General features: G+C 42.2%; 2 protein-coding genes across 2 annotated transcripts; both read left to right on the top strand.

Moving 5' to 3' along the window:
• Positions 1-815: 815 nt before the first annotated feature.
• Positions 816-1,602, top strand: LOC308696348 (uncharacterized protein; the record flags this gene model as incomplete). Its single annotated transcript, XM_081374970.1, has 3 exons — positions 816-1,018; positions 1,114-1,240; positions 1,393-1,602. The coding sequence occupies 3 exons, from the start codon at positions 816-818 to the stop codon at positions 1,600-1,602; spliced, it is 540 nt and encodes a 179-aa protein (XP_081231096.1).
• Positions 1,540-3,690, top strand: LOC308696349 (uncharacterized protein; the record flags this gene model as incomplete). The annotated part of the gene is made up of 8 exons (XM_081374971.1): positions 1,540-1,668; positions 1,759-1,849; positions 1,937-2,053; positions 2,161-2,236; positions 2,345-2,602; positions 2,771-2,942; positions 3,270-3,418; positions 3,506-3,690. Exons 3-8 carry the CDS (start codon positions 1,991-1,993, stop codon positions 3,688-3,690), a joined length of 903 nt encoding a protein of 300 aa, XP_081231097.1. The 5' UTR covers positions 1,540-1,668; positions 1,759-1,849; positions 1,937-1,990.
• Positions 3,691-12,398: the final 8,708 nt, after the last annotated feature.

A 12,398-nucleotide genomic window follows, 5' to 3' on the forward strand; every position in this document is an offset into this window, starting at 1 on the left:
CTTTATTTGATCGGTGAGTAATAGATGAACTGCTGCGCTTGGCTTGTGACAGTGTGCATGTTTCGAGCAGAGAGAGAGAGAGAGAGCCCCTGTCGCGCGCGCGCACTCTGTAAACAAGACTTCACCGTCTCCAAAACGCATCCAAGTAATGCTTTACACTTTCGCCTGGCATCCGAAGAGAGAGAGTGCGCGCGCGCGACCCGGGCTCTCTCTCTCTCTGTGAAGCTGGTATCAACAGGGCACATGCGAGGGAATGCAGCTCGGGACTACTTTGAAAAGATTTTGAAAAGATTAGCAGTCTTTTAAATAATGCATGAATGGGGTATTTTCATGAAAGGACTACATTTTTTAAAGTTTAAAGTTGTGATTTTGTTTTCAGATTTTGGGAGAGAGTGCTGCCAGCAAAGACAGGGCGGGTGCAACTGCCACTTCAGATCCTGAAGATGATGTAGATGGAGACATCTCTACAACGGACCCTGAGCCAGTAGTGGTCCATCGTGGATCACAGTGCAACATAAGATGTTTACATCGTTCATTAGGTAGTTAGCTTATATCTAGCATTCACCATACATGCCATATACAATCACAAATAAGGATTACATGTCGAAATGTTTCATGATCTCCATGGTTACTATTTTGTAATTTACACTTTTCAGACAGTAAACATTAAAAATTATGAACTTCATAATGTTAGAAAAATATATTTTGTACTGGGATGCATTAGATAGTGCATGTGTTGTTGCCAATGAATGTACAATGGTCAACAATTATTAAGATGAATCTCTTTCATCTAAGCTGTTCAGGTAAAGCCTCAGATGGTGGATGTGGGGACTCAAACCGAAAGGTTTGAGCATCGCAGATCAACTCCACTGGCCAGTCCTGAACAAAGTGATGATGAATGGTCATTTTCTGATATCATCAACCATTCTGGTGATATGTCATGGAGTCCCGGGGAGGAGATGTTGAGCGAGTCCTCTGAGGAGGAACCAGAAGAGCTGGAATCTCTCAGTGACCCAAAGTAAAAACCTTTTTATTAATGGAAAATCTGTCTGATTGTGTATCAAAAAATGTCATAGTCAGAATTAATGTGTTTTTTCCTTTTATTGTTTTCAGTGCTGTTGACAAGTTCATTGTTTGCCAGAGGCAGTTGCTGTCTTTGTTCACGGTTTGCCCTGCATGCTGTGGGGAAACCCAGGGACACATAATGCACCCGGAAGGAACCTTCATAAAAGTCAAGCAGGTAATGTCTTATTTGTCAACTGTCTGTGAGGAGCTGAATTATAGTCTGTGAATGTACAGTATGTATATTCATTATTTGTGTCTTAACTATACAGGTATTTAACTGCCTCATCTTAAAGCTGCTTGAGTCTTGAATCTTCTCTCATCTTTCAGGCCTGCGGAACTGGTGGTTATGAGCGTTACTGGCAAAACCAAGAGAAGGTGCATCGAAACATGCCTGCCTGCAACCTTTTACTCAGCGGTGCCATCCACTTCTCAGGTTGCATGGCTACTCAGACAATCAGGATGCTGAAGCTGTTTGGACTGCAGTGCATAAGTCCCGGCACTTTTTTCCGCCATCATCGTGCAGGCCTGGAGGAATGAGCAGAGGGGGATCATCAGGGAGTTGAAGGAGACTGGGGGTGGATTGATCCTGTCTGGTGACTGCAGGTAGAATGGTCCAGCTCACGTCACTGATGTAGAACAGGTCAGTGTGTTTTTGCATTAACCTCTAAATGTAACTGTTTTTGACATTCTTAGATCAGATTCTCCTGGACACTGTGCCAAATATGGTAGCTACTCCTTGATTGAGGATCGAATTAACAAAGTTTTGGATGTTCAACTTGTCCAAGTAAGTTGATGTCACATAAAAATCTTGTGTCTGATTTAGTTACTGATATTACTGTTACTGTTCAGAAATAATCCGTTGGTTTTACAGAGCTCAGAAGTCCCAAGCAGCTCTTGATGTGAGCTAGAGGGTCTAAAGCGGAGTATGCAGTTCCTGATGGACCAAGACATGCAAGTGTCTGCTCTGATAACAGACAGAAATCGGCAGGTAATGATGCTAGGAGAGATCTAAAGCTGAACAGCATTGACATGCACAGTATCACTCAAAATAAGTTCTAAATTCTATAAAATCAATTTGTGTCTTCTTTGTTTTAGGTTGCCAAGTGGGTACGTGAGAAAATGTGTTCAGAAGGAACAAGGCATTTCTTTGATGTCTGGCATATTGGGAAAAGTATGTATTGTGATGTTGGTAGTTCTATATAATGGACTTGTTTTTTGTAGTTAAATTGACTTTCCTAATAATTAGTTTGCTCTGCTCTGTTTGTCTGCTCTGGAACAGGCGTACAGAAAGCACTGGATGCTGCTGCAAAAGAGAGGGACTGTGAGGATCTGAAGCTGTGGAGGCCAGCCATTATCAACCATCTGTACTGGACCGCAGCTTCCACTCCTACAGGAGATCCAGATGAGATGCAGGCAAAATGGCAGAGTATGATAAATCATGTACAGGACATACATGAACACAGCACTCCTGCATTTACCAGCTGCGCACATCCACCGTTGGAAGGAGAGGCAAGAAACAAGGAGTGGCTGGAACCAGGTACAACATAGTAGCCTATGTTAAAAGATGTCAAATGTTTTGAGGCTTAACTTTTTTCAGTGCTTGTGAAGTTTAGTTTGGTTTTATCAATGCGTAACCCCATGTGTACTAATAATTACTTGTGTTATGAAATGCGACAGACTATATGACAGAATATGTTTTATTTAGGATCACCAGCAGCCACTAAACTGGAGAGTGTAGCTGCCAGGAAAGCACTGGTAAAGGATATTCGACAATTGTCACCTCAGCATCAGACATTCTCCCTGGAGGCCTACCATTCCCTCATTCTGCACTTTGCGCCCAAACACACTGGCTTTTCTTTTCTTGGGATGTACAGCAGGTAGTGTTATCACTCAAAAGTATCAATACTAATAAAATTAGGCATTCATTTTCAATTTCAGGATATTGCAATACTTTTGTAGCAGGTAAATGATGACAGAATAAATATGGCTAAAAACTAATGCAGTCTTGTATAGCAGACCAAAATGTTATTGATTGATAACTGCATTAAATATTATTTGCAAAAAAAAAAAAAAAAATTGCAAAGATGAGTCATTGTCTTAGACCCATTTGAACTGAAAACATTAATGTCATGTATTTCTGTTGCATTTCACTGCATTGGGTTAGCCTTTGGAGGCCTAATGTTCTATCTACTTATCTCCTACAGACTTCTCTTGGCGGCCCTACATTACAATAGTAATGGCAACAGAGATGTAGCTCGAACCAGTGAGGGTGAGGCACGCTACGCCGTTCGCTACCCGCGGTTTCGGAAAGGTGGCTGGGTAGTCCACCCCATCAAGGAGAAACCATCTTACGGTTAGTAGATTCACTTAGTTTTTCAATATCTTTTTTATGTGGGTCAACCATGTTACTAAATGTGTTCTAAACATTTCTCTCCTCAAGGATACGCAACAAATCTTATGGTCTCTCTGGTAGAGGAATACTCAAAGTCACCACAGGCCCTACAAGAAAGCAGTGCTGTCTTGTCCTCTGCTGCCCCGCCCCCCCTCACCACTTCCCTTCAGAAGGTTGCCAAGGATGAGGCAGTCAGCCTCCATCTCGCACGACACTCACGCTTTAACATCTAATAAAAGATCAATTTTACCAGTTGAGTTTGTTTCACTATGGATTTATTAATCATCTTCCAAGCGGGGCCACTGGAAACCTTTGTATGTTTGTCCCTCCTCTGCAAACTGCCTCCTTATTACTGACACAACACACGAAGGTATGGCTTTCCTAATGTCCCTGCCTAGTATTCCGTACGCCCAGCGGACAGCCTGCCTGTATGCTGTGTATCGGAACTGCCTGTGGTGGAGATTGGGACATAATTACATTTTGATCATACCATGTTTTCATAATAAACAATTCCAATGGTAAATATTGCATGTCCTGTTGGCTGATATTCTACTGTACTACACAACACCAAAATTGTTTTTATAGTAAGTATATGGAAACCACTGAGTTTAAAAACCTGCTTAACAGGATTTACAATTTTGGTGTAGAAAAGCTGGTTCTTTAAATTGCAGTGTGAAATAATTTTTGCTCAAAACATACTCTGGTCTGCTGGCTTGGAGAGGGCCATGCTCCTGTCTGAAGTTCATGTATGCTATCTGCAGCACAAAAGGATTCAGACAGGATGCTTCAAACCCTGGATGGAGTGTGAGCAGAGTCGGCGCCAGGGCAGATCTACTGGAGGGGCATTGGGTCATCGGCGGGGGGGCACTGACGTTTGACAAATATTTTGACGCAGTGGCGACATCATAGTCCAACACAGCACAAATGCTATATAAAACTAAACACGTTTATTATAATTATTATTATTATTATTACAATTACATGGCTTGGTTGAATTCTAATATATAACGCGGTCTGTTATTTCTTGATAACAGCCGCTGCTAAGTATAACGTTAACACACCATTGCCATGAAAAACAGCGTTGCTATGGACGCAGGACTTAACCGTAGAGACGGAACGGATTATTTTCTTTAGCGGAAGCAATACAATAGTTTTTAAATAAATAAACTCCTTTTTAAATCAATATTTTGTGTCAAATTATTGATTTATTTTGTTGGTAGCCATGTAATACAACCGCCTCGCTCTACATGATCCCTTACATATCTTCTTACAGGCAGCCAAGTATACACAAATGCAGATATTACTACACATTAATTGCGCAGATATTAACATAAATAAATACATAATCTCTGTATTACATACATACTACATTACATACATAGTCTCCAATACCATCTCTGCTGTTCTTCTTCGTGCAAATTTTTTTATTCCCCAAACTACTTCAGAGGACACTAACGTTAACAACTCGCTGGCAGACAAGACAGACCAGCTTTTGATATGAAACAAAGTCTCATTTGGTAATTTCAAACACTTCAACTTTCAAATTTGGTAATTTTTTAAAGAAAAGTAAACAATACCGTTTTGTGGCTCTTGAATGTGTCGGACAGATCGCTGTAGAGCCTCAGTTAAAGCTGCTCGTGAACCAACCATCTCTACCTTCTAGTTAATTTATATTTATAGCATCAAATAAACATGAATGAATATAAAAAGGAATGTTGTTTTGACCATGGAAAGACGTTTGTTGCCTACCCTCCGTTTTTCAAGTTCAAATCCTCATGTTAATCTACTATGATTGGTCAGATCGCCTGTCAAACAAACTGCTGTTTGAATACACCAAACACTGATCCCTAAAACTACCCGTCATTGTAACCTTAACCAATGAAATAAGCTGCAGGGCGGGATTTCTGCTTAACTGGTTTGCGCCCAGTGGGATTTTTTAAAAATATTTTTATAGAAAGATTAAAAATACGGGAGAAATTCGGGGAAATATTTAAAAGGGATGATAGCGGGATAGTAAGGTAAAATACGGGAGAATCCCGGGAAAAACGGGAGGGTTGACAGGTATGGGTAGGAGGGGCATCAATAACCGCTAGGGGGGGCACGGCCCTCGAATGCCCCACCACAGCGCCGACGCTGAGTGTGAGGCAGGTAATGTCTTCTGGGGGATCTAGGGTTTGGACAAGGGTCCAATAGGCGTCGACCTCCCTACAGCACACACTCTCCACTGCTGATGGCATAGCCTCACATCTACCACACAAGCACCTGTTAAACAAAATGTGCTAAGATACTGTAAACTCACTCTCCTTCCCTCCTTGTAACTCTAGTGGTTGGTGTAAGAACTTGTAAGAAACGACATGTAGACTACCTACTTACTTCCTAAAGCTTATGTAAATATGCACTGTAAAAAGACGACCCCCAAAGAAATATTCCCGTCCTAACCGGAACACTAACTGCTTTCATACACGTACTCCGCAGTACATGCGAGCTCATTTACATAATGTCCGTCGGAAATACTAGGAGGGGAGTAGTATAACAGCTGGCTAAGTTCGGAATTCCAGCTGGCCGGTTCAGCTACTGATTAAAAATCAGCTAGCAATTTCTACAAAATTTCACGATAAACTATGTTGTGCAGAAATGCACAGCTTTTCCATCCCTGTCCAGACTAGCTGACCGTCACAGATGTAAGCTAACGTTATAGCCTACAGCATTCATTAGAATCTGGGATCTAAACTCAACATTTTAAGACACATGTTGCATATGGTGACAATCTACATGGATGCTTGAAAAACAACAAACTCGACAGCAATATTGCTAAATATAATTTATTAAAGATGCAATGTGATAAACATGGAGACAACGTTAGCCACAATTAGCTATAGCCTGTGGTCACTCACCAAGACACCTGCCCAATTCTCCACCGATTCTCCTCACACCACAACTCTATCTCTCTCCTCTGTCCATTTACCCTTCCCCTTAACTCTGCCTGACCCCTCTCTTGCCTAGGTGGCTCATAATTATACGGCAATGGCCCATCGTAAGAGTTTACATTAACCCCTACTGCAACCTCTTCACTGTCTGACTCCATTACGAAGAGATGAGATTTACCGGCCGTTGCGTCACTTCCGATCAGAGCGTTTTTGACAGCGGAAGTAATTTTACTCACACTTTCTTTTAAAAAACTTTTTTCATGCACATTTATGATTAATTTCTTAACGCAAATCGAGTTCCTACACTATTTATCTACATGTTCATTCACAGGGATCTTCAACTTGAAAGATGGCCTTTAAGCAAGCTGACATTCAGTTCAATCCATGTCTTTTATTTTTAATAAACACAAATGTAAATCATGTCTTTTAGTTTGTCGAGATTTTTTGAAGAGTGCGCATGTGCAAACGTGCTCTAGTGTGTAAGAACGAGCCTATGCGATTGAATCTGTAAATAAAGCAAAATAACTGAGAAAAATTAGAATTAGTCCTCAGATGCCATGTCTGTAATTTGCAGAAAAACATCTAGAATTAATTCGGTCTCAAATAGATTCATTAAAAGAAGTTATTACTCTGCCATGTGCAAGACATCATTAAAAACATGGCTGAACAACAAATTTGTGACAATATGGTTTCGGGAAACGGTTGTGACTAGCTAGTTGATTTCTTACTCTGGTAGTTAAGCAGTGAGTTATGTTGTTGTTCGAGAAACACACCCCAGATCGGATATTTCCATCAATGCAAGTTGTATGTCATTTAAAAAATAACGGAGACGAATGACATCAACTCAAGTGGACGCTAACCATGATCACATGACTCTTTTCAGTGGCGCAATGGAGGGCGAAGGCTCAACCAAATGTATTGTTGACCTTTAAAAGGCGCGGAAAGCAAAAGCTTGTGTTATCATTTAATCTGTGTCAATTGCAAATTGTTTTTACTTATTGGCCTAAGAATTTTCCGGGTCAGTACATCTACCTTGGGTTGTTTCGCCAGGTGTATAGTGCAGATATTGGATATAGGTCACTTTTAAAAGATGTAAGCTGCCAACAACTCAAGTTATCTGTGAATACATTCATAAATTGTCATGTGAAATAACACATTTGCATATTGTGTGTGTAATACTGTTAGCATGACATCAAAATGCCTTTAGGTCAAGTTACTCGGTGGCCGTCTTGGTAATGGCCCCGGGCAGCTGTTTTTTTTTTTTTTTTTCCTCTGTTGGTGTGAAAGCAGAGATGGTCTCATATTAGGGAGATGAGAGGGTCTGTATCTCTTACACTAATAACTTAATTGTAATTTAATACATGAATGATGTGTGTATTTTTTTTTTCTACCATTATTCATTATAAAGCATTATATCATCATTGTTAGGCACACAGTAGTTGACACAACACTTAATGTTTTTGGCTATTTTAATTAAACAACATAAAATATAACACAATATTTATAATTTAATTAATATTTTTGTCTTTATTCATTAAAGTGCATAATATCAGCGTCATATCATATGCATACATGCAGTCATTACAATTCAAGTCTTATAATAACTGGAAAAACTTGAAAGCCAAAGATAGAAAACATCAGTATTTTTTACTTTCTTCAGACAATATAATATCACTCAATATTATTATTAAATAATATGGTAATGCCGTAAATGAGTCCTGCCTGTCGCGACATTACCTTCTCTGCCTTCCCTTATAAAACAACCTTTTTATCATATAAAATCTACATATCGTTCCCAACCATTAAAGTATTGTTTAGCGTAAAACATGCTGAAGATTAGCGAACAGGCTGTTGATTACTTAAATTATATGGTGTTTCCTCACAAAAGCGGTTTATTCGGTGTAGTGAAGCCTCCTCTCCATGGACATCCATTCATAAAAAATGTTGATATATATACGTTGAATATGTCTATAGTATATGCATATATAATACATGTTAATATATAAGTGCTACGGTTATGGACTCTTATTTTGATATTCTGTTTTGTTTCCTTTAGTTCCTGTTTCCCTAGTAATAGCTCTTAGTAGTCCTCTGGGAGGTCTGACAAAACAGTTATTGATTAGCTAATAGCTAAGAGCTTCCATATTCAGGACGTTTGCCCTCATGAAGCAGGATTAAACAGCCTTGCACTAAAACAATTCAGTGTTACATGTTAAAGCCAAGACAAACTGATCTGTGACTGGTTTGGGTTACTTGATGTGTGCTTGACCAGATTCCTGCAGGAACTGCTGTATTTCAATACACTGACATTGCATAAGAACCGATCTCAGAGTGCAGAGATTCACAATCGTCCAGCTCGTCGTGCATCTCACCTCAGGACCAGAGTCCCCACATCAGTGACGACTGCTACTCACCCACCTGTGATAGCAGAGCAAGACATGTGCACACTTTACTCTCATCTCACTCTGCTCTACAGGCATACATGATCTCATCTGAGCATTTCACAGAGGATTCTGGGTGGTTTGGTTCCTGAGGAGCTGCTCTCATGTAGGAGCCGTTTCACACTCAGACCGGATGTGAAGAGTCTGAGATGCTGCCGGAAATGAGATTGAGGACAATGAGGATCTGATAAAAATAAAAGACAGTAAAAATGTGAAATATTATGTAAGGAATAATTGACGACAGGCCGTTGAATTATTAGAAAAATAATGCACACCCGAGGTGGTAATGCGGTCACGACGCGAAGCGGAGTGTGCATTATTTTTCTAATAATTCAACGGCCTGAAGTCAATTATTTATTTTTTTCTATTATTGACAGATGACAGTAGACTAGCCAAATAAATAAAACACAAAGCCCTTTTAACAAGTAGGCCTATCAATAATTATTTATTTGTTATATTATCTGCAATAAAAATCAGTGCTGCAGGACTATCCATTTATTTAGCCTATATTCAGTTTAATTTTCTATTGACTATAGATAGGACTATATACTTTATTTATTCAAATTAAACTGCATGTTTACATTGATTGTGAAGCTAGACATTGAAAATTGCAGATCAAGCGCATGGGGCTAAATGCTTTTTCTTGTTATGAATTGTATCCTATTTTCCGTTATTACAGTTGACTGCGCGAAGCGATATGGAACTGTAATGCAGTCAAGACCTGCCTGGAACTACTTTAGCTGTGCGTTTCCCTGAAAATAATGCACACCTTAGAACGTTCGTCAACCAATCAGATTCAAGCATTCAACAGCCCTGTAGTATAATGTAAAATAACTGTTTTCTATTGTTATATATTTTAAAAGGTAATTTACTCCTGTGATCAAAGCTGAATTTTCAGCATCATTACTGCAGTCTTCAATATCACATGATCCTTCAGAAATCTTTCTGATATTATCATTTGATGCTTAAGAAACATTTATCAATGTCGAGAACAGTTGAGCTGATTCATATTTCAGTGGAAACTGCTACATTCAGTGTCAAAGAATTATTCAGTATTCTTTGATAAATAGAAAGTTCAATGAACAGCATTTATTTGAAATAAACATCTCTTAACATCATTAATATCTTTACTGTCACTTTAATGCCTGCTACAGACAATTTCGGCAATCATATAAGATCATTATAAATCACTGTACGACATGGATCTGATCAACTTAGGTACGACATGTATGTAGACTGTATGATGATGACACCTATTGATTCATGGGCTACAACACAAGTTAGTAAAACAATGAAACATCATCAGCATGAGCTAGTGGTGAACAAACAGAGCAAGATGAATCGCACTTTGACAATTGTGGTTTTGATGTGCGTTGAAAAAAGACAAGGAAGCAAAAGAGGAGAATATGGACGCTGTCATTGCTAGGGAAAAGAGGACAAATTTCCATGCCAATTTTGCAAATGGAGCTTGAGGTAAGTAGTTTTAAGTTTTAGCGCCATGTTGCTTTGGTCAATACACCATTTCCTGTTTTTATTGGCTAATCGATAGACGTAGGTCGTAGCAGCAAACACACTGAGATGATCATGCTAAATTTCTCATAGAAAATGATCGCAGGACCGTGACAACGTCCGTCTTTGAACCACTCTCACTGTACGATGTAGGACCACCGTTTAGGAGCCACGACCACAGAAATCGCCATGATTGGTCATGTTTCGTCTGGGACAGCCCAAAATCATACAATGTGAACCAGGCAGAATGCATCAATGTTTTTGAAGACCTTCTCAGTGGCCTCAAAGGTGGAGTAGGGGACGGTAGTGGACATCAATCACAGAGTAGTGGACGTCAATCACCTTGATGTTGTACATTTGCACCTGAAATTCACATAGACACATCAGCTTTGCCCTTTATAAGTAAATGTAGCTCAACTGCAGTGTTTGTCTTGCAGGACAGATCATCACTGAAGGAGGATGTTGAGTCATAAAGAGTAACGCCGTCAATGCTCTTAGCCAGACCTTTGATGAAGATGATAGGGGTAACATCACACTGAGAGGAGCGCATGATCTTCATCGGTTTAACCCTCTGGTGCTCTTTGGTAAAAAAAAAAAAAAAAAAAGAATTTTAAAATTGAGTTTTTGCACATTTTTCATAACAATAAATGTAAAATTCTGTAGTTTTTTTAAGTTCACTTTTTAAAACTTTTTATACGGTTATCCGGTGTCACGGATGCACACGGGAAGCAGGAAAATCCAAGTGCAGTAATTTATTAAGAGGGCAATCCAACATCGTTGTAATCCATGCAGAGGTCAAAAATCCAGAGAAGCAATCCAAACAAGAACAGATATAAACAGACAAGAAGTGTGGTGACACAAATTAACGACTCCGTACACATACAGAAACAGGCAGAGAATAAATACACACAGATCTAACAGGGCTAACAATGAACAGCTGGGACAGATTACGGGCAACAGCTGAGTGTAATGAACAGTGATAAGTGACAGACAGAATGCTGGGAATTGTAGTCAATGTGAGGGACACCGTGAAAAACGAGACACAAACCAGACACTGTGACATAACCCCCCCTCTACGGAGCGGCTACCAGACGCTCCATGACAACACTAAAACACAACACAAGAGTTCAGGAGGGAGGTGGAATGGTGGAGGATCAGGGGGAGGGAAGGTGGGCCAGGTCCATGGGGGGAAACGGGGACAGGGAGTGACAGTTCATCTGGCGGCCAGAGCGGAGACAACAGTCCCTCGAGCGGCCAGGGCGGAGACTTTCCCTCGGGCGGCCAGGGCGGATCCAGCTGTGCAGGCGACCGGGACGGGGCAGGTCCTTCGGGCGGCCAAGGCGGAGACGACCCCTCAGGCGGCCACGGCGGAGACGACCCCTCGGGCGGCCAAGGCGGATCCGGCTGTGCAGGCGACCGGGACGGGGCAGGTCCTTCGGGCGGCCAAGGCGGAGACAACCCCTCGGGCGGCCACGGCGGAGACGACCCCTCGGGCGGCCACGGCGGAGACGACCCCTCGGGCGGCCACGGCTGAGACGACCCCTCGGGCGGCCACGGCAGAGACGACCCCTCGGGCGGCCACGGCAGAGACGACCCCTCGGGCGGCCACGGCTGAGACGACCCCTCGGGCGGCCACGGCAGGTCCTTCGGGCGGCCAAGGCGGAGACAACCCCTCGGACGGCCTGGGCAGAAACTTTTCCTCAGGTGGCCAGGGCGAAGCAAGCTGTGCAGACGGCCAGGGCAGAAACGTCAGTCCATCGGGCGGCCAGGGCAGAGACCTTTCCTCAGGTGGCCAGGGCGAAGACTCTCCCTCGGGCGGCCAGGGCGGAGACTCTACCTCGGGCGGCCAGGGCGGAGACTCTACCTCGGGCGGCCAGGGCGGAGACTCTACCTCGGGCGGCCAGGGCGGAGACTCTCCCTCGGGCGGCCAGGGCGGAGACTCTCCCTCGGGCGGCCAGGGCGGAGACTTTCCCTCGGGCGGCCAGGGCGGAGACTTTCCCTCGGGCGGCCAGGGCGGAGACTTTCCCTCGGGCGGCCAGGGCGGAGACTTTCCCTCGGGCGGCC

Source organism: Scardinius erythrophthalmus (assembly GCF_964197995.2).
Source record: "Scardinius erythrophthalmus genome assembly, chromosome: 1".
Lineage (NCBI taxonomy): Eukaryota > Metazoa > Chordata > Actinopteri > Cypriniformes > Leuciscidae > Scardinius > Scardinius erythrophthalmus.